At 35.0% G+C, this 27,991-nt stretch overlaps 1 protein-coding gene across 1 annotated transcript in view; it reads right to left on the bottom strand.

The window, feature by feature from the left end:
* Positions 1 to 2,110: 2,110 nt before the first annotated feature.
* ANKRD13C (ankyrin repeat domain 13C) overlaps positions 2,111 to 27,991 on the bottom strand; it is a 91,451-nt gene continuing 65,570 nt past the window's right edge. The window contains exons 9-13 of the mRNA XM_019448909.2: positions 27,170 to 27,331; positions 16,857 to 16,936; positions 15,073 to 15,171; positions 9,663 to 9,763; positions 2,111 to 4,465 (exon numbers count right to left, since the gene is read on the bottom strand). Of these exons, the coding sequence (XP_019304454.2) occupies positions 4,335 to 4,465; positions 9,663 to 9,763; positions 15,073 to 15,171; positions 16,857 to 16,936; positions 27,170 to 27,331 (573 nt within the window). The 3' untranslated portion in view covers positions 2,111 to 4,334. The remainder of the gene's footprint in view (positions 4,466 to 9,662; positions 9,764 to 15,072; positions 15,172 to 16,856; positions 16,937 to 27,169; positions 27,332 to 27,991) is intronic.

Here is a 27,991-nt window from a genome sequence, read left to right as displayed (position 1 = left end):
AAAGCCAGTCGTTAGCCACCATTAGTGACCAAGAACTCTATGAGAGGTACAGATGATAAAGTGATGGTTTGTTTTTACATTACACTCAGCTTCTACTTTGTTTTCACCTGCAAAGCATGATCAAATTCAGGAAGGATTGCCAAGTACCTTTCTTTAAAGCCCTTAGGAGACTTTATTTCAGTATTTATAGGTGCTGTGGCCAGCGTGAAATTCTAATTTTGTGTACCATAGGTGCCATTGTGGCTGAAAGCACTATTCTAAACTGAGCTGTAACAGTTTTAAAAGTTCATCATTGGAGGGAGGGATGGCTGGGTGGCTCGGTTGAGCCAACAGCTCTTGATTTCAGCTCAGGTCATGATCTCATGGTTCATGAGTTCAAGCTCCACCTTGGGCTCAGCACTGACAGCACGGAGCCTGCTTGGGATTCTCTTTCTTTCTGCACCTCCCCTGTTCTCGGTCTCAAAATAAACATTACACACACTCACACACGCACACACAGTTACAATGTGATACCCTTTAAAAAATTTTTTTTAAAGTTCATCACTGGATAGTACTGTAAGAATGATCACATGATCCGAAAAATATGTTAATACTTGAGATGGTTTGACTAGGACATACTATTGCCACAGATTTCTGACATAAAATGCTTTGCAAAGGTAGTTTCTGCTAATTCATAGTATACAAATGATGGGCTTTTACCAAGTTGAATTTTGTTGTCTTTACAAGTGGTTTAACACTTCCTGTCCAATTATCTCTGGGGTAAGTTTCACCATCAGTCGTCTTTGAAACTTCCTAATTTCAAATATAACAAGTTTGGTAAGGATGCATTTTGTTGATTCTGAAAACATGGTTAAGGTACCTTTTGCTAGAGTTAACAGTAGAGACATACTGTGCCCCATGCTACTCACTCTCAATTTGAAAGACTAGGCTCACAAAAACAATCATTTACCACCATCCCCCAAGGTGTGAATAACAAACTGTACATGAACACCACCAGGAAAACCCATTTTTGAGTGAGTGGGGGGCAACACCAGTTCTAAGCAGGAGAAAGAAACTATAGTTGACAAACAACATGGGTGTGAACTGTACCGCTGTACTTATATGCAGATTTTTTGATATAGTACAGTACTGTATATTTTCTCATAATTTTCTTAATGTTTTTCTCTAGCTTTGTTTCAAGAATATATAATATATATAATGAACAAAATATTTGTTAATCACCTCTTAGTAAGCCTTCCAGTCAACAGTAGGCTGTTAGTAATTAAATGTGGGGGGGGCGGGGGGGTATCAAAAGTTACATGGATTTTTGACTGCAGGGGTGGGGGGAGGTTGACACCACTAACCTCTGTGTGTTCAAGGGTCAGCCGTTGGTAGTTCTTTGGCTACAGCTGCTATCGGCTTCTTTGAAAATGCGTTCATTTCCAGACCACTGTATGGACCTGCCTCCCCATAATCACAGCATCTGCTTTATGCTTCCCTTTTGTGATGTGTGACAATCCTCTGTATACAAATGACTACACACAGAGGCAAACTGTCTCTAGGGAACAATTTTCTTGAAGACAAGAATCCTATCTCCTCTGATTCTGTACTAGGTGGCAGGAATATTTAGCACTTGTAAAGGGCCATGTCAGGTGACCATTTTACAGTCTCCCAAGTTTAAACAGTTTCTTCAGTCACAGTTGGAAGGCATACAGAATTTTATAGACTTAAAAAAACAAATCGACACAAAATCTAGATTTTCACGTGAGATTATCAAAATATATGGTTTTTTGATCTACTTACTTGAAACACAGCATACATAGCTTCATTAACTGGATTAAAAGGCACATTTTGAAAAGTCTAATATTGTGAAAAGTTTATTTGCATTAATTAACTCCTTGTTTTCACCATCATAAGAGATACATTTGCTTGCCCTCTGTGATCAGATAAAAGACATTTTGGTGGAGTAATACATAATACAGAAATGTAGGCTCGTATCCCACCCAGAATGGGAGATAGTAGGTTGCCCTTTTAAAACCTGGATCAACCCAGAGGGGCTGATCCCTGAAAGACTGGGGATTCTTAACAAAGACTGAAGAATTCTTAAACAAAGTCTTTCCTGATTGCTTCATTAAATTTGAACTTTTTAATTTTATTTTTATTTAAATTCATGTTAGTTAACATACAGTGTAGTATTGGTTTCAGAAGGAGAATTTAGTGATTTATCACATATATAACATCCAGTGTTCATCACAACAAGTGCTCTCCTTAATATGGGTGCCCATCACCCACTGAACTTTTAAATACGCTTCTATGAGAGAGTAAAAAAAAAAAAAATTTGGAATGGATAATCTATTCTTTATGAAAGAAGAAGATAAGAGTTAAAAACAAAATCCAAGTGCAAAAGTTTTCAGTAGTCTTCCTACCTCCAGTGTACCCCAGCAAAATATTCACAGCTTTTAGGAGCTTGATAAATCCCAAGCTGCAATTTACCATGTTTCTTATCCACTAAGTTGTCTGTACGTATGAAAAAATCTGCAGTCTACTCCTGAAGCATACCATATTCCCACAAAGCGAGGGAGCCTAAAAGCAACAGTGCCCACTGCTGTTCAGTGTCTCACACCTCATATAATCACCGACAGGATAATTCAATCTCCAAGTCACTTGATCAACAAGCATTCCCAAAATAATAGGGATCAACTTCTATTCAATAAACCTAATCTGGGTTTACCAACTTTTTCCACAAAATTCAACAGACCCACACAAGGTAGTAATTGGTCTTTGAATTTTTAACTATGATTACTTCATTATAAAATGTATTTAATAAAATGTCAACATATGCAATGTAGTATGTTTCAGCATGGAAGATGCAGCTTTAAAGATGTTTATTATAAAATTTTCTTATGGTTGATGCTTTGGGTTTTTAAATAAATCACCTCTTCAATAAAAGTCTCTAAATTCATTCAAATTAGTTAAAATCCTGGAAAAAGTTTAAACTATTTGGTCATTCTACAAAATTTGACAGATGCATTCTGACACATTTATCAGTACATATTTAAAAAACATTTCTTTAAGCTCTTTAATACAGCATAACATTTTATGACTGTAATACATTATTCTCCCTAATTTATTTTCATTCTTGGACCTTCAAACCATCTTGGAATAAATATGAAAAATTTTAAATGCAAAAATGAGTAACGCATGATTTCACTTCGGAGATTAATTAAAATCAATAAATATTTTCTTGTGACTTAAAAAAATAAACAGTAGGAATTGTCGATCCTGTGTACATTTCTGGAATTTAGCCTGTAACAAATATTGTTAGCATATAAAATGTTTTTACCTTACTTTGAAAGCATTAAATATGTAGGGACGTCCAAAATATGTGGGTTGTTTTTTTAAAACTGACACGAATGCATCCATGTTCCATTAAAAACAAAATAATCAGAATGATGTGCAGTTATTAGGAAGCAAGTTTAAAAATTTGTGGAGTATTTTTAAAGTGCTGAGATTTGGAAGAGGAGTATCTTTAAGCATGCTAACCACACCTTATCATGAACACAAAAAGGACTTTTAAACTCAAGTTTAGAAAAAAAAATTGAGGTTCTATGAAAGGAAGATTAGTAACAAACATTTTCCATTGAAGAAAGAATTCAGGTAAAAACAAATAGCACCACGATGAATTGCACTAAGGTGCTAAAGGAGGTACCTTATTCCCTGCAGAGTGAACGCTCCTTCTGAAATGTATTGCAACATATAAATGCAATTGTTTAATGGTTACCATTTGGTTCATTCATCTACAGAAAACTGCATTCCTTCTAGTTCATTATATTGAACAAACATTCAAATTACTGAACTATACATAATGTTACATAGTTTACATTTTATGAAAACAAAGCTTGAAGGAGTATTTATAAATATCACCTTGAATATAAGATGACAAGTTTAAAAGGGCTTCATATCTCTTAAGACATTTAATTTATGTTAATGGTCCAGGAGTGTTTTAGATATAGATATATTTATATGCATATATATTTCAACAAGAAGTGTAAAAATCTTTAAAAACAAATCACAGCACTTAGAGCTGTTTTACATAAGAAGTACTCAGGGTCATTAAGGTGTCAAACTATTACACTTATAATATGTATATTTTTAAAAAGACTGAAAATGGCACATCAGGAAACTTGCTGAAATTCTTTTTAAAGGCCCATTTCATCATATCATTTTACTGATGTGTTGATTCAATGTAATTCCCTTTTCTCCGCTGAATATTTGTCCCTTCTATTTGGATTCACTTCTGGGGTCTCTGTATTCTCCTGCTTTCCTTGGTCAGATGACATCATTTTCCATGTCAGTTAAAGATCAGGAAAACGGCTTGGGTCTTCCTTATAGTCATCAGGTATAGTAAAGATGGAGCCATCAAATTCATCATATCGAAACTCCTGAAAAGTCACAGTGGCTGTGATCGTAGGAAACACGGGAATATCTAGAGAGAACAATCAATGATAACATTGTAAAATAAAGTGATCATCTATTTATACACTGTAAATACTATTAGAGATATCCATACTCCTTCAAATGTAAAAAAAGCATTATTCAAGGAACTGATAAATCCTAAAATATGTCTAATAGTGAGTGTGTCTAGTTTGGAGAAGGGTTTCTATTGGTGAAAAGAGAAACACACCAAGGCATCAAGAATCACACCAAAAACACAAGTTCCCATTGCTTCCCAGTCTTAAAACTGTAATGCCAGACTCCACCGGTCTTTTTATCTTTTACTTGGGGCAAAGAGACAGAAACATTTGCACTTTTTGCATTCTGGCATCTTTTCTTCTTCTTATAGCATAGATGCTATTCTTAATCTGAGCTGATTTATTATCATTCTAATACAAAAGAAATACATTAGTCCCTTTTGTTTTAAAATACTGACTACAATCCATCATTTAAATATATGTGATAAAAAATCCCATCATAATTGGAATAATTGGGGTAAGAGTTCTGGACCTTTCACCAAAGCCCTGAGGTATGAACCATACAGTTAGTTGTCTAGAGGGGGAAAAAAATCCCAAGTAGAGGGAACAAGTCCAAAAGCCCTAAAAAAGAAAGTGTCTGGTGTATCCTGGGAACAGCTAAGAGACCAATGAAGGGAAGATAAGGAGGAGATGAGGTTAGAGGAGAAACAGGGACCTAGATCAAGTGGGTTTTAGGTCCAGAAAAAGTCTTTGGCTTTTACTCTCCATGAAATGGGAAACCAATGAAAGTTTGTCAGCAGAGTAGTAACGTGCTTTGGCTTATGTTTTAGCAGATGCAATGAGAATATAATGTAAGGTGACAAGAGTAAAAGGAGAAATGTGCTCCAGAAGCAGCAGCCAGACAGGCAGGAAGAAAATCAAGAGAGAATTCTATCAAGTCAGAGGAAATCTGAAGAAAAACTATCATTGATTCAGACAGGACTCTACAAAAATAGAACACTACAGATCCTGGAGAGATTAAGAAGGATAACGGAAAAGCATCCACTAGATATTTATATTTAACAATATAAATATCAATAATAAACATAGTAAGAGTGGAAGAGATAAAGAAAACCTGCAATGAGCTGCCGGGTTGTTTCTAGTTGGGGCTTTTACAATCAATTCAACCCGTAAGGAGTGATCCAGCTTTTCCACCTCTGCACAAACATTTGGTGTTGTCACATGTTTTATTTTAGCCATTCTGTTAGGTATGTAAAGTGATACTTAATTTTAATTTGCATTTCCCCAATGGCTAATAATACTGAACGTTGTTCATGCACTTGTTTTCCGTTCATATATCCTCTTGGATGAAATGTCTGTGTCTTTTGCCCTTTTGTAATTGGCTTGTTACTGATGAGTCTTAAAAGTTCTTGTGGGGGCGCCTGGGTGGCTCAGTCGGTTGGGCGGCCAACTTCGGCTCAGGTCATGATCTCGTGGTCCATGAGTTCGAGCCCCGTGTCGGGCTCTGTGCTGACAGCTCAGAGCCTGGAGCCTGTTTCAGATTCTGTGTCTCCCTCTCTCTGACCCTCCCCCATTCATGCTCTGTCTCTCTCTGTCTCAAAAAAATAAATAAACAAAAAAAATTTTAGAAAAAAAAAAAAGTTCTTGTGTTTTCTTTCTTTTAGCTGGGTATTTCACAGAGCAAACAGGCTTTACTTTTGATAAAGTCCAATTCATTGATTCTTCTTTCTATGGCTCATACTTGTGGTATGAAGTCTAAGAACTCTTTGTTTAAACCTATATCTGTAAGATGTTTTCTCTTTATTTCCCAGAAGTTTTACAGTTTTACATTTTACATTTTAATTCAATCTCTGGTCCATTTTCAGTTAATTTTTATATAACTACAGGACTCAGGTGGAGGTTTCCGTTTTTCCTTTGGATGTCGAATTGCTCCTGCATCATTTGTTGAGAAGGGTAGCTTTCCTCCATTGAACTGCTATTGCATCTTTATAAAAAATCAGTTGTGCATATTTATGAAGGTCTATCTCTGGATTCTTTGTTCTGTTAAGTTGATTTATATATTTATCCCTCAGCCAATACAACACAGTCTTGGTTACTATAGCTATATAATAAATATTGAAATTGAGTAGACTAATTACTCATACTTTATTCTTTTCAAAATTGCTTTGGCTATTGCTGTGCATTGAATTCTTTCCCCTCCAAAAATCTGTGTTCCAGTCCTAACTCCTACTATCTCAGAATGTGACCATTTTTGGAGACAAGGTCTACAATTTGCAGAAGTAATCAAGTTAAAAGTCATTAGAGTGGTCCCGAATCCAATATGGCAAGTGTCCTTACAACATGGGAAAGTGTGAAGACATACAGCAAGAACATTCGTGTGAAGATGAAGAAAAAGACTGAGGTGATTCTTCTCTTTGTATATGGCTTCTTCAGCCAGGTACTGATTATATATAACTAACTTATCATAGTCTCCTGGTGTCATCACTTTAGCAGTTCAAGTCAAGTAGAAAAACTTCGCCTCCCTTTATGTCCCTTCACCTTCTCCCATTTACAATATAACTATAAGTAGAAAGTAACCATGGAGATAAAAAGTAGACTTTCAAGTAGCCTGGCTATGAAAAGCAAAGATTAAAGGCAAGTGCTGGGTACGACAGAGTTCAAGGGTTTGTTTTATATTTTACTTAGTTGGTTGAAATTTTTTTTCTTTTCTTTTCTCTTTTCTGTTATTAATTTATTTTTGAGAGAGAGAAATGGCACAAATGAGCAAGGGGCAGAGAGAGAGAAAGAATCCCAAGCATGGAGCCTGAAGCTGGGCTCAAAGTGCTCACCCGATGTGGGACTCGAACTCACAAACCGTGAGATCATGACCTGAGCTGAAGTCCGATGCCTAACCTATTATGCCACCCAGGTGCCCCAGTTGGTTGAATCTTAAAAGGAGATAGATCTGAGCAAAGTCTAACAGCTGAGAGAGAAAAAGCAGTAAAGAAGAGAGTCTGAATATAAAAGAGAAATAGGGGGGATTGACAGAGCAAGCTTTTTAAAAGAGATGGGAGGAAAACAGATCCATAGTACAAATGGAGAGATTATTCAAGCTAAAAAGAGAGGCACCACTTCCACTGAGACAGGAAAGATAAAGGAAAAGATGGGACTTGCCGCAAAAAAAAAGTCTGTATGGGGAGTGGTGAGTAATAAGGAGGTATTGTTTCAGATCATCTTTTTTTGAAGCAAGCTTCTTTTTATTATTATTATTATTATTTTAGAGACAAAGAGAGAGAATGCGAGTCGGGGAGAGGGGCAGAGGGAGAGAGAATCTTAAGTAGGCTCCATGCTCAGTGTGGAGCCTGATGTGGGGCTCGATCTCACAATCCTGGGATCATGACGTGAATCGAAATCAAGAGTTGGATGCTCAATGGACTGAGCCACCCAGGTGCCCCCGTGATTGTCTTTTTTTGGAACAAAGGAAGCAAAAATCATCTGCTCAGACTGTGGGAGGAAATAGTGGAAGAAGAATGGAACTGGTGGAAAGAGGTTCAAATTTGGCCTTTGAGCAAAATGGAAGGAGAATAAAAAGAGATTTAAAGCTTTGGCTGATTTTGAAAACGTACAATTGTCTTAACAACAATTTCTAAATTTTTCATAATTTTCCCCCTCAATTGTATTTTTTAGACTGAACACAGAAACAGAAATGGTGGACCCAGACCCAGGACCAGAGTTTTATAGGATTAATGCAAAAGAGGGACAAAAAGACAAAAGAGAGAAAGGTAAACAAATTCCTGAAAACTTTAAGTATACAAGCAAAAGATTGTCAATTCCTTGTTAAGAATGTGGTTCTAAACAGAGAAATGCCTGCAAAGAAGTATTGCAGACTCTTTTTTCCTTTTCACACAATCAGATTTTTCTTTTGCATACAAGTCTATATTGTATTGTGGGCATTTGGGGTTTGGGACTTAAATAGATGTGAATGCAGGGATAGTTTGAAACTGTCATATATTCAATCCCTGCCCACTACTTTAGTTTGTCACTGTGCCTCTTTAAATACAGCACCTACAAGGGAGTCCATTGCTTCAACTATTTTCTGGCTATAGAAAATTACAGTGGGATTTTAAGCAGAAATGCTCACATAATGATCCCTACCCACAGCTCAAACACACATCTCTTGATCACTTTAATTTTCAAATCATTTCTGCCTAAGGTCTTATCACTGGTTTCTTCAAGTAGATACTGGGTTCCCAGTGATTTTTCATCACAAAGGGAATCATAATGACATTTTGAAAACATACTTTAAAATCCATTTTAACCCTCAAAATGCTTACTTCCAGGTTGGGAAAGTTGAGAAGGTTATGTTTAATTTTTAGGAATTAAAGCATTATTTCTGAGAGAAAAGCATTTTGGCCTAATTATTGTGAAATGTGGTTTCAGTAATGTTGAATAAAAAAATAAAATATATCTGAGGGATTATATAAAGGTTATATTTATTATATATTATTTTTCTCTCCCACTGGAATGCAAACACTAAGAGAGACTTTGCTGTCTCTAACCCCTAGAAAAGCATCTGGCACATAGCAAGCACTGATTAAATATCTGCTGGCATATTAATGCCATCCAAACATAAAATGGGTGCTATGAAAGGTTCTCCTGAAGCTTAATGCTAAATATAAGTCTAAACTCCTAAAGAAACTTTTAATAGTGTCTTGTTCCCAGTTTTCTGATATACTTGAGTAGTTAAATATGCACAAATGGGAGTTTACTATTTTTAAAGATCATGCTTAAGATGAAATTAAGTTTAAACATTAACACTGAAAAATGAGGATTACTTTACCCATGAATACCGACTGCTGATCCCAGAAACATCCCCACTGTTCAGAAACTCAAGAGTCTGCTAAAACTTAGGGCTAAAATCCAGTCTCCCTATTTCCACGTTAAAAACATTATCACAGTGCATTGTAAGTTTACCCACACCCCACTGTACAAAATACTCGCATATCCCTTATATGTAAGTTAAATCCAGTAGAATTAGAAATGCATTGGGCACTTTATATAGTTGAAAACATGAATCTCAATCCGTATAATCACAGAAAAACTATAAAAACATAAGCAACTAGGAAATCATTTTCCTTCAAAAGCACATTTCTTATTAAATGTTAGTAAACAGTTCCATGTTTCTAATAGGCAATGAAATTACCTATTAGGAAATGTAAATTTTTCTCTTACCTAGTTTTACAGGAAAGCCTGGAGGAAGCTTCATCTGAACAAATTCTCTAAGCTTGTTAAAGTGCTTGAAGGGAGCTATTACTTCCAAAACATTCAATAATCTGAAAAATGGAAGGAGAAAAAAATGTTATCATTTTTCAAATTGATTTGTGTCCTTATGTTGTTTTATAACTATATGCATCAAACTCAGACAGTATTAACTTCTACATGTTAAGGATGAGGAAATGTCACCTCCTTCATCCTCATGACTCTTTATTATTCTTTTTACTGTCAAAGTTCACAACTTTTACATTTGAATGTGAAGCCACAACTTCCACACTTATTTGACTTTAGATCTATACTTAAATGAACTCAAGGCTTACGCCCATGTTCTTTCTGAAGTCTACACTTTCCTGAGTTTTGTTCTTAGCCTCACTGTTTGAGTGGCTGTATTTCACTGTCAATTCTTTATGTGTGATGGGCTCTTATGTGCTTAGTATTCCTTGATTTCTTGCAGATTTCATAAATGAGTGTTCTGTTTTGCTAGAGGGCAATCTAGCTGGCATAAAATTTCAGCTTATGCTTCTTTCCCTCTGAATTACAATTTCATGATGTCTCCCAGGATTCAGTATTACACTAGTCATTAACCAGAACTTCTCCTTTCATCTTTTGGTTGGATGGATTTCATTTTTAAGTAGTAGTGTTTTCCTTTTTAAAAATTTGTTTAATGTTTATTTTTATTTTTGAGAGACAAACAGAGTGTGCGTGGGGGAGAGGCAGAGAGAGAGACACACAAAATCCAAACGAGGCTCCAGGCTCTGAGCTGTCAACACAGAGCCCAATGTGGGGCTTGAACTCACAAATGGTGAAATCATGACCTGAGCTGAAGTCGGATGCTTAACCAACTGACTGAGCCACCCAGGGGCCCCTAGTAATAGTGTTTTTCTTTCAAAGTGGACCCATGGCTGCTATATTTCCTGAATTGTTCTGTGTTTTCTTCAACTGCCTTGATATGTAAATGACATCTTAGCCAGATACACTACCTGATCACACTTTCTTTGTCTCTGAAATGCCAGAGATGTGAAAAAATGTAAAGCCAGGTTTTTAACCTCTTTTTTGGATTTGTCAACAACTGAAGTCCAATAGTCTAATTGGGATAATTATTGTTACAATCATTACTGATTTTTCTCATAAGAACATAATATTATGTTACAAACTCAGGGTTTCCTTACAGAAAAAACGTCTTTTATCCTATTTTGAATATTATTTTGTTTACATTTTGGAGGCTCTCTATATAAGTGGATCACCAATAATCCTTATGTTGAACCCTCTTTATCCTCCATAAACGCTACTTCTCCAATTCCTTTAATCTCTTTTCATAAATTCATTATGGACTATCGAATTTTATTTTCCAGCCACATCTATTGTGTTCACTGTTGTTTCTAATGTATTTATTTTGCAACAGTGTTATTAGTGCTTAATTTATTTCCTTAGCTTTATAGTCTTTTTATTTCATTCTATTATCATCTCATCTTAGAATGATCCATTTCACTGATTTCACATTCCTTTTACGTTTTTCTTTTTAATTTCTTTTATGTTTATTTATTTCTGAGACAGAGAGAGACAGAGCATGAGTGGGGGAGGGGCAGAGAGTGAGGGAGACATAGAATCAGAAGCAGGCTCCAGGCTCCGAGCTGTCAGCACAGAGCCCGATGTAGGGCTCAAACTCACAAACTGTGAGATCATGACCTGAACCGAAGTCGGTCGCTCAACCAACTGAGCCACCCAGGTACCTTTTACGTTTTTCTATAGCATTTACAAGGAATTTTCTTCTGTTCTTTGACCTATGTTATATTCTAGAATGAATTTTTTGTCTGGCTTTTATATGCTATATTTCTTTTTTTCAGAAGGAATGGTTATAATGACCACATTTTATAAATACTAATGTACCTGGTTTTTTTCACATATTAACAGTGAAATTGGGATAACTCCTAAAATTGACAGCATATTACAATTAGCCACATTTTCTTCCTTATTAGAACATCAAACTGGTGTATCCAGTTTTATGGGTCAACTGGATCCAAGACAGGATGAATTATGCAGATTTGTATGCATGGCTAATGCCCTTGCCACATCTGGGAACTATCAATCTCCCTCTCTGATCTATAGATTGAGGGCTATACATTGCTCATTCTATTTTTCTATATTTGGGTTATTGAGGAGTATGAGGCATGTATATCCTTGGTAAAAAAATATGACTCTTTCTTCTATGAGAATTATTTTTTAATATACTAGGCCAGTTTAGAAGGGGAAGGAAGTAAGAAGGAAAAAATAGCCTGTGGCTTCAACTTACCCCTTACTTTAGAGAGGAGGCTAAAGCTATAGTTGTCAGTCAGCTCTATCGACCCACCTCTCCCATTCCACCCATCTCTCCAAACTGATTTTTTTTAAAATGAGCATCTGATAAGTACAGGTTTGAAAGGACATAGTCAAGATGCTCATTGCAGTATTGTTTACAATGGTGAAAAACTACAATCAAAATGTTTATCAGCAGGGGTACAATAAAATAAAGGATAGTACATCAATACTGCAAAATACCAAGGAAAGAAGAAAAAGACATAAAAATGTAATTATTGTGCAAATACTGAGATACACTCATTTTTATTTATTATTTATTTAATATAATTCATTGTCAAGTTAGCTAACATACAGTGTATACAGTGTGCTCCTAGCTTTGGGAGTAGATTCCCATGATTCATCACTTGCATACAATACCCAGTGTTCATCACAATAAGTGCCCTCCTTAATGCCCATCTCCCACTTTCCCCGTTCCCCCAACCCCCTACCCCCATGAACCCTCAGTTTGTTCTCTGTATTTAAGAGCCTCTTATGGTTTGCCTCCCTCTTCGTTTGTAACTTATTTTTCCTTCCCTTCCCCTATGGTCTTCTGTTAAGTTTCTCAAATTCCACATATGAGTGAAAACATATATCTTTTTCTGACTGCCTTATTTCACTTAGTATAATACGCTCTAGTTTCATCCACATTGTTGTAAATGGCAAGATTTCATTCTTTTTCACCACCGAGTAGTGATCCATTGTGTGTGTGTGTGTGTGTGTGTGTGTGTGTGTGTGTGTATAGATATGTATGTGTACATATACCACATCTTCTTTACCCATTCATCAGTTTATGGACATCTGGCTCTTTCAAATTATTTGGCTATTGTTGATAGCACTGCTATAAACATTAGGGTGCCCCTATGAATCAGCACTCCTGTATCCTCTGGATAAATTCTAGTACTGCTATTGCTGGGTCATAGGGTAATTCTATTTTTAATTTTTTGAGGAATCTCCACGTTGTTTTCCAGAGTGGCTGCACCAGTTTGCATTCCTACCAACAGCGCAAGAGGGTTCCCGTTTCTCCACATCCTCGCCAACATCTGTTGTTTCCCGAGTCGTTAATTTTAGCCACTCTGACTGGTGTGAGATGGATCTCAAAGTGGTTGTGATTTGTATTTCCCTGATGATGCAGGATGTTGAGCATCTTTTCATGTGTCTGTTAGCCAACTGGGTATCTTCTTTGGAAAAGTGTCTATTCATGTCTTCTGCCCATTTCTTCACTGGATTATTTGTTTTTCAGGTGTTGAGACTGGTAGGTTCTGATACTAATCCTTTATCTGATATGTCATTTACAAATACCTTCTCCCATTCTGTTGGTTGCCTTTCAGTTGTGTTGATTCTTTCCTTTGCTGTGCAGAAGCTTTTTAACCTGATGAGGTCCCAATAGTTCATTTTTGCTTTTATTTCCCTTGCCTTTGGAGACATGTCAAGCAAGAAACTGCTACAGCTGAGGTCAGAGGCTGTTAGTCCGTTTTCTCCTCTAGGGTGTTGATGATTTCCTGTCTCACATTTAGGTCTTTCATCCATTTTGAGTTTACTTTTGTATATGATATAAGCAAGTGGTCCAGTTTCAATCTTCTGTGTGTTGCTGTCCAATTCTCCCAGCATCATTTGCTAAAGAGACCATCTTTTTTTCCATTGGACACTCCTTCCTGCTTTGTCAAAGATTAGTTGGCCATACATTTGTGGGTCCAATTCTGGGTTCTCTATTCTATTCCATTGGTCTGTGTGTCCGTTTTTGTGCCAATACCATACTGTCTTGATGATTACAGCTTTGTAGTAAGGAATGAATTGAAGCCCCAGGCTATTTTTTTTTTTCCTTCTTGGTTCCTTCCCCCTTCTAAACTTGCCTACTATACACTCATTTTTATTTTTTTTTCAACTTTTTTTTTTTTTTTTTTTTTTGGGGGGGACAGAGAGAGACAGAGCATGAACGGGGGAGGGGCAGAGAGAGAGGGAGACACAGAATCGGAAACAGGCTCCAGGCTCCGAGCCATCAGCCCAGAGCCTGACGCGGGGCTCGAACTCACGGACCGCGAGATCATGACCTGGCTGAAGTCGGACGCTTAACCGACTGCACCACCCAGGCGCCCCTGTACACTCATTTTTAAAAGAAAAAACAAGAGGTGCCTGGGAAGCTCAGTCTGTTAAGCCTCCGACTTTGGCCCAGGTCATGATCTCATGGATCATGGGTTTGAGCCCTGTGTTGGGCTCTGTGCTGACAGCTCAGAACCTGGAGCCTGCTTCTGATTCTGTCTCCCTCTCTCTGTTCCTCCCCTGCTTGCACTCTGTCTCTCTCTCTCTCTCAAAAATAAATACAAGATTTAAATAAAATAAACAAACAAACAAACAAAACTGGGGCGCCTGGGTGGCTCAATCGGTTAAGTGTCTGACTTTGGCTCAGGTCATGATCTCACACTTCATGAATTCAAACCCCACGTTGGGCTCTGTGCTGACAGCTCAGAGCCTGGAGCCTGCTTCTGATTCTGTGTCTCCCTCTCTCTCTGTGCCTCCCTCCCTCACACTCAGTCTCTCTCTCTCTCTCTCTTTCAAAACTAAATAAACATTAAAAAAATTTTTTAACAAGAAAAAAAGAAAAAATAAATTAAAAAGCAAAACTCACAGAACAAAATGTAAACTATCCCTCAAGCTTATAAAGAATGCAAAAACACGCAGAAAAATCTAGACAAAAATACTCTAGTTATTCACCCATTAACTATTAGTGAAGTAGAAGTAAACTGTTATTTTTTATTCTATAAACTTCCATGCTATTCGATATTTTACAATAAACATATATTCATTTGCTACTTTTATAATTTAAAAACAATTTGAAAATGTATCTGGTTAAAGTAGTAAAAATGTTAATAATTTGTGAACCAGAAAATGTATATAAGGGTGACATAGTATCAAAGCAATGGCTATTTGCTTTTTCATTTCAAAGGCATCAAATGCAACACTCAGATGCAAATATCATTACAATCTTTAGGGTTTCACAGTTTCTTTCATAAACGTTTATAGTTTGTAACACACTTACGACTCAATTCCCAAGGGAAATTCCTGGCTCATGGCTATTGTAGCTTTAAACGTTTTCTTACTCTCTTTGCACACCAGTTCTCTACCCAGATGAGGAGCTCTAAAATGGGGGAAAAAAAATTAGGAAAACCTTTTCTACATGTTATCATCTTTCTATAAAGAATCTGTCATCTTCTAAGGACATCATTAATATTTTAATTTTTCTTACTCTGTGTAGAAATCAATTTAAATTATGTTAAAAGGACTTAAGACATATACAAGAAATGAGACAAGGGTAAAAAAAAAAAAGAAGAAACTAGCATAGTGAAAAGTTCAGAAAAATGATCAAACTCAACAAATTTCATATTGAATATAATTTCAATAACCACTATTTTTAGGAATAAATCAAATCACTAGAAAAAATAAACTTTAAAAATATTGTGTATCTCTAAAATCACTTATCCAATTGAATCTCTTTTACTGTGTACACTTCTTAGCACTGACCAATAAGAAGAAAAAAATAAAAAATTTTATATTAACTATAGACTATTATAAGATGGAAACATTTTGGAGAAGTTAGAAAAGTATAATAAAAAACCCTAAATAGAAAAAAAAAATAGTCATGACAACTTCTTCCTAATCGTGGAAGTAGGCAATATTTTATTTTCTCCACCAAAGGAATAATATTTTCTATAAACAACTGTACCTTCTTTGACACAGTTGGCCAGAAAAAAAAATCTTTTTACTTATTCATTTAAAATAAACCACTTTAGGGCACCTGGGTGGCAGTTAAGCATCCGACTCTTGATTTCAGCTTAGTTCACAATTTCACGGTTCCTGAGATAGATCCCCAAGTCAGGCTCCATGCCGACAGCAGCTGACAGCAAAGGGCCTCCTTGAGATTCTCTCTCTCCTTCTCTCTCTGCCCCTCCCCAGCTTGCATGCTCTCTCTCTCTCTCAAAATAAACTTTAAAAAAAAATAAAATCACTTATTCACTCATCATCCTTTTATTCAATAAATATCTACTATATACAAACCATGTAATTGGTATTCTAGTAAGGATCAGTAATATAACATTTTGTAAATAATTTTCTTTAATGTTTATTTTATTTTTGAGAGAGAGAGAGAAAGTGAGCACAGGCAGGGGAGGGGCAGAGGCAGAGGGTACAGAGGATCCGAAGTGGGAGCCCAATGTGGAACTCGAACTGGCGAACCACAAGATGAAGACCTGAGCCAAAGTCGGGTGGTCAACCGACTTAGCCACCCAGGTGCCCCAGGATCAGTAACAAAACATTAAGCAAAGTCTTTTGTAAGGATGATGAGAAGAAGTCTGGCACAGGCTAAAACAAAGAGATAAATGATAGGAGATGAGCTTAGAAAGGTAAAAAGTAGAGAAGCAGTGCATGGCTTTTCCCACCATGTAAAGTCTCAGCACAGTAACAGAATATAAAAGTTCACACATAATAGAAACACTCAAATAAGCAACTGCAGTGGGAAATTCCTCACATTATATTTTCTTTGAATGGCATCAGAAAGATGTGGGACAAAAGGAAACAGTGTTTGAGCATCAGGCAATATGAAAAACAACAATTCCATTCTGATCACACTTAATCGTATTTTTAAAAGAAAAAAGAATTGCTTCAGACAAAACCATAATAGTAATTCTTTCTAAGATAATTTTACACCTGGATATTCATGTTTTTCCAAATTGTTCTTTCTAAAAACCAATGAACAGAATAAAACCAAAAGAAAATAAAACAACAACAACAACCCTTACTTTCCAAAATAAAATTAAAAAAACTTACTTTCCATTTTCAGCAGATATATATTCTTCCCATGTAATAGTGTTCTGAGGAGGAGGGGTAAGGGACTGTCTTCGAACCGGCTGCCAAAAAATAAAAAGAAACAAAGAAAGAAGAGACAAAGAGAGGGAGAGAGGAAAGAAAAATGTCTTATTTTTAAAAATATAAAATAAAAACATAAAATAAACTATTTAAATTGCTAACGTACTTAAATTAAATCTCTTCAATATAATGCTTTAGGAAGTACTTCTGAGATAGTTCCATGGTGATTTAAGCTCCATCAGTAAGATTATTTTTTTTCCTAAATCTCAAATAAGACAAGAATCAAAGTAATAAAATCCATTCATTCAATGTTTTAATCATCTAAAATATTCCTGATATTATGCCAGATGTTGAACATGGGAACAAAAGAGAAATATAAAAACTAACCCTGACTTCAAGGAATTTACAATTCAGAGTTGGAAAGAAAAAAAAAAAAAACAAACATACAGACATAACAGTTAGTCAGAATTATAAAATATTACATGATTAAAGGCCAAATGAACTTACAAAAAACTGAGTAGTACTGAAGTTCAGAAAAAAGAACAACCTTCTATGGACAATAAATTGAGACTAGGAGATGGACGCTCATTTAAATGAAAACAAAATAAAAAGTATATTTTAGACAAGAAGAATTAATGGTAAAAAAAAAATGTAGTTGATGTATTTGAACTGAAAAGGGAAGTTCAGAAGAGAGCGTAACAATAGTGATAAAGATCATATCAGTTTTTAAAACTTACATGCTGTCTTTGTTAAATATCAATTTGTATTACCACAGGATGGATTTGCAATAAGGACTAAGGGAGTGGCCTCAGAAATTGAAAACAGCCAAGACAAACTCATGGAGCAAAGGGCAATCAATGAAAGACTGATATAAATAACAAGATAAAGAGTTGACACTGGGAGAGGGCCCCATTCAGAGAAGTACCTTTCTTTCTGGATATTATGAGCATTAGATGTTAATAGGTAGGATATTAGAGCTGTTAAAATCAAGAATTTTGAAAACAGCAAACTGGGTTGGAATCCCAGCTCCACTGGTAGTTGTAGAGATTTGGGCAAGTTACATTCTCTTATGTCAATTTAACTCCCCTGCAAAATGGGAGATGACCACCTATCTTATAGTTAAGAATTCAAGGAGTTAATGTACATAGAAAGAGCATACTGCCTAGAACAGAATAAAGTATTCAGTAAATAACAGTAACAGTTATATCCAGGGAAGTTTCTAGAGGGAAGTTACAAAAAGAAAAGGGAAGAAATCAGAGTTAAAGATATGGGAATTCTCTGACTAGATTAAAAAAAAAAAAAAAAAAAAAAAAAAAAAATATATATATATATATATATATATATATATATGTAAAAAAAAAAAAAAAATATATATATATATATATATATATATATATATATATGTGAGAAAACAGAGGGTTGATGACTAAGTCCTAAAAATAACATGCATTGGTGGTTTTGGGGGTGGTGGGAGAGACAGAAAGAAGCCAAATATTAATCAATACAGAAAAAAGAAAAATCAGAGCATCAACTTGTCAGAGAGGCCAAAAGACTGTTAAATACAATGATACAAAGACTTTTAAAGAGAAAGAAGCCTGAAAAGGGGCCATACATTTTGTTGGTCAGAAGTCATTGAGATCTCTGAATAGCATCAAAGGATGTCGTTAAAAAGGAAACTAACAGTGTCTGAACATAGGCAGTATGAAAGCTTTTCCATCTGTGAAAAGCTTACAAGAGACACACAGAAAGTAGGTTATCATCCAGAATAATGGGGGCTATGATTTAGGGATCTAAAGGAGGACATAAACTCACAGAGGTGTTTCTGACTCAGACTGGAGTGGCCAAAGGTAAGTGCCAGCAATCATGGTTCCTGAGCAGTTGAGTCGAAAAGAAAGAGAACAAAATCACCAGTTGAAGGAGACTGAGGAAAGCACAATGGTGAGAAAAATGCGGTGTACTGGAAAACTGCAAGTGTAGTGTGTGTACTTAGTGGGAGTAGAGTATGTGAAGAGAAACTAGTAAGAAACAGGGATAAGGGAGCAAGACAGAAATGAGAAAAAGTAGTTTGTAAGGGTTTTGTGCACTGAGTAGATCTGTATTTTTCTCAGGAAGCAACAGACAAATATTTTGAACAATATAATGTGTTTTTTTTTTTTTTTTTTAAACACACACATTTTGGAGCCAGACTGATTAAACCCTGTCTTCACCAATTACCAACTGAGTTTGGACAAATTATTCAACCTCTTTTGTCTCAGTTTAGTCAACTATATAACCTCACAAGGTTGTTGTGAGGATAGAAAAGGCTGGTTAAATATAAAGTACTTAAAACAGTACCTGACACGTAGTAATTACTCTATACACTTTAGCTATTGAGCACAGGCATTACAAAGTTCAATCTATTTCAGGCAGAGCACTCTGGGAGCTGTGTGTAAGTTACAAATGGAAATGGAAGGAGAAAAATAGATTCAAGAAATCTTCAACATTTTGTATTGATCAGACACAAGGGTAAGGAAAGCTAAAAGAAGTCTAAGGACAAATTTCATGTTGCTGGCTTGGGTAATGGTAGTGATAATGGTGCCATCACTCAAGACAGAGAAGACAGGCAGGAGGAACAAAATTGTTTGATCAGATTTAAATATACTAAATTTTAGATACTTATGTTTATCCAAATGGAGTTGATGGAAAGCACTAAAGATCTGGTGATTAGGAGAAAAGTCACAGTCCAAAGTATATTTTGGGTGAGAGTTACCAGTGTTTAAATGATAACAGAAGCATCATCAGATATGTATCCAACCAATGAGACATTAGAGACCACTAGTTGTCTACCTCGTGTCTATTCTCCCATTCTTTATTGTAAAATAAATAAATAAATACATACATAAATTAAATATATAAACAAACAAAACTCCCATTCAAATTTTTCACTACACATATGACTTACTAGATTAAAGACTTATTTTTCTAGCCATCCTAGCCAAGTGTTACCATGTTACTAAGTTCTAACCAATGGGATGTGAGCAGAGTGATGTGTGCAACTTCTGATTGGGTCCTCAAACAAAACAGGCAAGTCCTCTCCTTCCAAACTATTCCAAACTATTATTAGGAATTACTACTATTCCTGCTAGCTGCAATACTAAATACATAATAAATAATCTTAAACCATGTGGATGAGAGTCACATCTAAGAATAGCAAAGAAATAAGACAAAAAAAGAGTAGGTCTGAGATTAACCCACAGAGCAGAGAAACCACACAAACTCAGATTTTTACAGAAGAAAAAAGTAATCAATACCAATTTAATACATGAAGTAGGACACTACACACAAAGCTGTGGTATGTGGCAATGGCTTAGTACAATGACAAGCAGGCTTAAAAGGTAGTTAATGACCCTCCTAAATATTGTGATACGAGGTAAAATAGTATCTTGTAGCATTGCAAAAGACAGACAGATATATGTTAACTAACAGAACCTGTAATTCTGGGGGAAAAGGCTGGAAAAACTTAAGACTGCTGCTCCAACACAGAAAAACAGCAAAGGCTAATCTCACCTCCATCTAAATCTCTAACTAAGTAGGCTATAATCAACTTCTCTTTGAACACTGCTTCAAATTTGTCTACTCTTGCTTCCAGTCTGGTTAATACTTATGTATATTTGACTATAACTGGTTTTATATTTGTATATATACATGTATTATCATACATACATACATATTATCATAATAAAGACTCATTTGCCAGGCATGATTAGATAATGTGGCATGTCACTTAAGTATATTTTTTCAGGTAATAAACTTCTCTAGGCAGTTCCTACTGTTTCTAATAAAATTCTTCCTAAACTGTACATTACCATCTTATACATGTATACATGTATACATTACCATCTTATAAAGAGACTGTAATAAATCTAATTTAACCTTTTATTCAGTACTTTACCTCATCATGATATCAATTATTATATTTTAATAAGGTCTTTCCTACTTTGTTTATTCTAATTGATCCCTTGTGACAAACTGACACTTGTAGCTACATCCTTTAGTGTTCCCTCAGCACTGCTACCATAGCTATCTAATGAAACAGGAAGACATGAAGGCTGCCACAGAATACCAGATGGTTTTCTAATGTTATTTCCCCAGGTCAGCAGGTTCTGTAACTGAAATGTTATCAAACCTTTCTTCATGATTAAATGCAAAAATTCAAATGCCTGTTTTCCTTGAAGCATATAAAAAATATTTTTAAATTTATTGCTAGGTTTGCCACCATTCTATTATATAGCAAAGGCTTCTGGAAGTTTAAGACATTCATTTATTTTATATCTATGTATTCCTATTTAGATTTTATACACTTAAAAAATACATAAATAGTAATAGACTTTAACTCAATATTATATTTCTATTTTAAATATTTATATATTTAAATATATAATATATAAATTATATACACACACATAATATATACATAGTTTGTATACAATAAATGCTTTTACCAATGACTCTGTATCTAAGGTATAAATGGAGAATTGTTCCCTCCTCCAACAATAACTGGTTAGAACAAAAAGGGAAAAAAGCACCAAAAACATAGGAGCAAGTACCCATGACTTAAGAATTTCTGAGCACTTAAGTTTTCCTATAAAAAATATTGTCAAGGAGCGCCTGCCTGGGTGGCTCAGTCGGTTAAGTGTCCGACTCTGAATCAGGTTATGATCTCGCAGTTCATGAGTTCGAGCCCTGCATCAGGCTGTCTGCAGTCAACAGAGAGCCCACTTCAGATCCTCTGTGTATCAAAAATATACACTAAATATGAAAAACATATCTGGAAAGGAGGGAGAGGAAGAAGAGGCATGGCAAACTAGTTAAATGGCAAACAATTCCTCCTAAATGCTATCTATAAGTTATTTCTTACGGAAATTAGAAAAAATATTTGCCTAAAAAAAAGAAGAAACTCAAAGCTATTCATTTACAACAAAGAATATAAATTTATTCTGAAAAAAATTAGACATTTATTTTTAAAAATGGAATTTCTATTAAAATGTGGCTTAAAAATATTACTTTCATGTTTTTTAAAACAATAATAATTATATTTATTTTCTAGGTTCTTGAAATTTTCAATAATGCTCCAAAGCCAAACATATTTTTTACTAATACGCCTTTTATGAACATAATTTTTTAAATACCACAATACTGATTTTTTTTTACTACATTTACCAACAGCATCTCTCCAGGATGGTATCTTAAGGTTCTGCCACTCCTCTCCCAACTTCAGCTTCCCAATATTTTGAAAGAAATTCTAAGACATGTTAAACATCTGAATATACAGAAAGAAGCAACTACAACCAAGGCAGACTGGAAAGGAATATACTTAAAGCAAGAACAGCCTGGGTTAAGGGTCCTATGTTTTTTTAAACTCCTGTATATGTTTTTTTAAACTGTGTTAAGATTATAAACATAGTTCATCATTAAAACTCAACAGATCCCTCCCTTTACTCTTTTTTAACCCAAATTTTTAAACTTTTGCATGTTAATTTATACATACCTTTCCTAAAAAGCTCATGTAGGTTTAAAAGAACTATATTCCTAAAATTACCTACAAAATGCATTCAAATATTTCTCTCCTCCTTTAATTCCCACTATTGAATATAATTAAACTGGTATCAATTTCATGCTGCTTTTCATGTGTTAGCAAATTCTATCTAAGAAAATACACGCACACACAAAAACACACACACACACAAACACACATACACACACAAACACAGCTTTTTGTATCTTTTATAATTAGACCTATCAATACTATTTTGATGTTCTTGCATCCTGTACCTTACCTGATTCAGCCAAATCAAATTATATGTATAGATGAGTATCTGATAGAATTACTATTTTCTTTAAATTTCTTCTAAATATTTATAATTGAACTCCAAAAAATTCTCAAATGTAATTCTTCAGTTCTTCCCTATCAAAAGTCCAAACTACATATGAGATGCATACTTCCTCATTCTAAAACAATTAAAAATATAATCTTATAAGGATTATAGAGCTAACAAATAACAATATAGTCATGGCTCTTAGTAATTCTTAATAAATTACTTCTGCCAGATTGCAAATTAGTATAATGATTTTTTAAAATTCACACTGATATAAAAAAATCCCTTCTAAGGTCAGGTAAAAGGCATGGCATCTGCTCTCAGGACTTTTATTCAACATTATATTGTAGTGTTACTTCCCAGGTACTTCCCAGTATAATAAAGTAAGAAAAACAAACAAAGGCAAAAAGATTACCAAGGAAAAAGTAAACCTTTATTACCTGATGATATGGTCATCTGTAGAAAACCCTAAGGAATCTATAAAAACGATATAACTAATATATAAATATCATATATATTCCTATATACTATCAAGGAACGACTGGAAAATGAAATCCAAACACATTGCCATACTAAATGCTTGACAGATAAATTTAGTAAAATAATGTGTAAGACTTGTATACTAAAAACTACAAAACACTTCTGAGATAAACTATAAAAGACCTAAATAAATGGAGAGACATACCATGTTCATGAAATACAAGATTCAATATTTTTAAGATATCAAGTCTCCAGACTTTAATTTACAGATTCAACAGTACCTCAATAAAAATTCCAGCAGGTTATTCAATGGAGGAAGCATAGCTCTTTTTATTTTAATGGTGTTAAATCAACTGGACATCAAAGGCAAATAAAATATGGAAGGAAGGAAGGAAGGAAGGAAGGAAGGAAGGAAGGAAGGAGAAGAAAGAAAAGAAGAAAGAAGTAAAAAGACATTACACCTTATACAAAATTAACTAATTCATGGACTTAAATGTAAAATGTAGAAATATAAGACTTTATCAAAAACATATAGGAGAAAATCTTAGGGGCTTGCAGATAAGCATAGAGTTTTTAGACTTGGTGGAAGCAATAAAACAAAAACTGATAAACTGGTCCTCATCAAAATTAAAAACTTTTCCTTTCAAAAGACCCATTTAATAGGATGAAAAGATAAGCTACAGAGTAGGAAAAAAATACCTGTACACACATATGACAAAGAACTAGTACCTAGAATATATAAAGAACTTTGAAAACTCAACAGTAAAGAAACAATCCAATTAGACAATGGGAAGACATGAAGAGACATTTTATCAAAGAGGATATAAATCTGTATATTTTATAGCAAATAAGTACATGAAAAGACATTCAACGACCACAAAACCCAGCAATTGCACCTGGACCTGACTGTAGTCTTTGTGTGTGTGTGGAGGGGAGGAATATGAACTCTTCACTATGGAGGGAGTTTTGAATGGACCAGACCAAGAACAAGATCTGGGCATTCTAGAGATAAGTATTGAGAGAGGACTTCAAATACTTCCATTCAACCTCCGTCTATACTTTCTAATTGATTAAGTTCTTCTTTCCAGTTATCTTTTAACTTGGGCAAAAACCCTACATGCAAAGCATCCCTTGATAGAAACTCAAACTATTCCTTTCAGCAATAAAAACTGCCAAGACACCAGCAAGACCCTGTGTGACTGACCTCAAGACAATGATCAACCTGACCTTTACTGTCCAGCTGCACGTACGCACTGACCTCTGTCCCACATTTTCCTTGCATAAACCCAGAAGTACTGTCAGCACTTTGGATAGTCTTTGAGACATCAGTTAGCCGTGTTCCCAGTGTTGGACTCACTGAAATAAATTCCTTTCTTGTTTCACCACCACTTGTCTCTCTGCCTTTGGATTTTGTCAGTGGCAAGTGGCCTAACCTACTCTGTTTGGGATCATCAGAGCCAAGTGCTCTTGCACCTATGGGCCCCAGTTACAGTATGAACAGTACACAGAGTAGATACATCAAACAACTAGCATGAACCATTGTCCAGAGCCATCAGGGCAGTGGGGCACACAGAGTCCTAGGGCCCACTCCTTAAGGGTCCCCCTTGCCCATTTACCCCTCATGCACACACACAAACAGCCAGCTTCATGCATTCCCAAAGAGACCATTTAGAACATTTATTTACCAAAGAAATAAAGACTTATGTCCACACAAAAACCTATATGTGAATGTTTATGACAGCTTTACTCATAAATGGCCCCAAACTGGAAACCCAAATGTCCTTCAACAGGTGAATAGTTAAGCAAACTATGGTACATTCATACCATGGACTACTACTCAGTAGTAAAAGGAACAAACTACTGATATACACACCTGGAAAAACTACCAGGGAATTAAGCCTAGTGAAGGAGGAAAAAAGCCAGTATCAAAAGGTTACATACAACATCCTTGAAATGACAAAATTTTAAAAATGGAGAAACAGATTAATGGTTGCCAGGGATAAGGGACAGGGAAGGGGCAAAGGGGCAAAAAGGTAGGTGTGCCTATACAAGGGGAAGGAGGGATCTTGTGGTGATGGCCATGTTCTATATCTTGCCTATAAATGCTAATACCCTGCTTGTGATGATATTACTGGTTTGCAAGATGTTAACACTGGAGGAAACTGGGTGAGGCATATATAGAACCTCTCTGTATTATTTCTTACAACTGTGTATGTGAACCTACAATTATCTCAAAATGAAAAGTCAAATTAAGAAAAATCAAGCAGGCATTTATGTAAAAATTGATTGATCTACAGATTCAACATCATCCTATCAAAATCCCATCAAGTTTTTTTCTTTTATACAAATTGAAAAACTGAATCTAAATATTCATCAAGAACTATACAGTTCAAGGGGCTATGACTCACACAGGAAGTGTTTCCTTTGATTTCTGACCAGAAGTCAAAAGCTAATTAATTAATTTATTTCATATTATTTTGTTCTATTATATACCTATTCAGAATTTTTAACAAGTCCAATAAAATTTAAATCACAGGGCAAGTCCAAAGAAATGGCCTTTTATCTGGTCAATAATGGGAGAGGGTAGCAGCTTTGTTAAAGATGGAGCTCAGCATTCCCTCTCTCAGTTCATCTTCTCCATATCTATTTCCTAAGCATAACCTACTGCTCAAGAGATCAGTAAGTACCCGAAGGCTTCCAGAAAATGAAACCCTGTGAGGCTCTATCCCATGGCCCAAAGAAAGTAAGTACAAGAGGATCTGGCAGAAAGGGGACAGGACCACACTACACTGGCATAATCACAACTTTAACATTTAATGAGGATTGTTAAATACTTCATATCCTGTACTTATTTAACTAAACTATGGCTGATTCACTTAAACACATGAACTTTCTAAACATTAAAATATTTTCCTGGCATGCACAGCATTACCATGAATTAGCTGGAAACTGGCATACTAATCTGAAATGGTTATCTATTGCTAAAACATAATCTGACACCATAGGAGAGACTAAATGTTCAAGGAATCCAAGCCTCCTCAAAATAGCCTTTAAACTTTTTGCTATTGTGACACATTTTACACTTCAAACCAGCATTCACACATATACATATTTACAAACACATACACCCCTGAAACTTGGTTTCATAAAGAAATAATGACCTATACTACATGTGATGTCCTCTGGTTTAACTATAACATCATTATTTAGACTCTAGTTTTTTTCTCTTTTAAAAAGGGTGGTCACAGCCTACTAAATTGATTTCATAAACTACTAAGTGGTCCCTATGGTGCCTTCGATTTGAAAAACACTGCTATACAAATGTAGTAAAATGTTAACATTTGGGGAATCTTGATGAAGAGCATCCAGGAATTCTTTGTACTGTTTTAGTTGGTTTTTGTAAATCTAAAATTGTCAAAATGAAAAATAAATTTAGGAACCCATCCAATTCATCTGATTAGGTAATAAGATTGCAGAGGCAATGATGATGTCCCATGTACCTTAGTATTTCCTAATTTCCCCTCCCCTTTCCTTACTGGCACACAATTCTTTACAGAAAGCATGCTCTCAATATACATATGCTGAATAAAAAATTATGGGAAAGTATAGATTAGAAATGACTTCATTAAGGAGCTGGGCCTTCAGAGCAACAGATTTCAGTTGATGAAGTAGGAAAAACATATGCAAAGGGACACAGATTAAAAATTAACACTGGGTTTCATGCTTATAAAATGAGTTTAATCTGTTAATGAAGACTTGAAGACCAAGAATAAATTCACCAAAAAGTCACCAAAGGCCCTATCACAGAAAAATAAAAGGTGATACATAGTAACAAACAAACAAACAAATCTATGAATGTTCTTCTATAAACTCACTGAGCGCCAGGAATGAAGTCTACCCCTTCTCTCTTTAGAAAATTGTAAATTAGAAATATTATACCTCAAAATTCTGTTCCATTATGTTTCCACCTTTACTCAAACTCTCCATAATGGCCTTATTTCGAAGAATATCTTCTTCACTAAGATGTTCTCTTCTTTTTCTTGATTCTAAAACAAGTCCATTCACCAGATAAAAGTCTGCCAAAAAGTTTCCTACTCTTTCCTAAAACAAAATTAAATAATCAAAATAATAAAACATTCAAATATTTCAGAATAATAAAACAAATTAAGTTTATCTTAGATCAAAAAGAAAGTTTCAAAGTAATACACAATGTTTTTCCATAAACATGTAACATTTAGGTGAAAATAAATATTCACTTGGTACTTGAACTTAACAAATTATTTTATACATTTTATTAAATTTAAGAATATATATACAATTACACATTTAAAATTTGTAAAGGAAAATTTAAAACACCCAAGATGTATGGTAGTTAATCTGCAAATGAATTAAATCTAAATAGAAATACCACATAGTATTCCTTTAAAATCTACTCCCAAGTAGCACAAAGCTATCTGAAACTTTATTTAGCTGATAGTCAAACACCATGAGTAACAAGGAGGGGTCAGGGATAATTACTGTTCCCATTTTATAGATAGAAAAAAAAAGTGGAATAAAAAGAAATAATCTAAATTACATAAGAATCTCTAGCATAACTAGAATTAATTACCTGTTCCAATACTCTATTCTCTAACAGGATCAAACTTCAAGTTACAGCTGCTTGGTGCTTTCAATAAAGAAGAGAGAACAACAGAATAGTTTTGCTCACCAATACAATTACAATTAAGTGCTTACATTATGGATTAGGGATAGGGAAACTCA

This window comes from Panthera pardus, unplaced genomic scaffold (genome assembly GCF_024362965.1).
Source record: "Panthera pardus isolate Hobbes unplaced genomic scaffold, ASM2436296v1 HiC_scaffold_11, whole genome shotgun sequence".
Classification (NCBI taxonomy): domain Eukaryota; kingdom Metazoa; phylum Chordata; class Mammalia; order Carnivora; family Felidae; genus Panthera; species Panthera pardus.
Note: the sequence above shows the minus strand (reverse complement) of the source record. Positions and strands in the feature narration are given on the sequence as shown.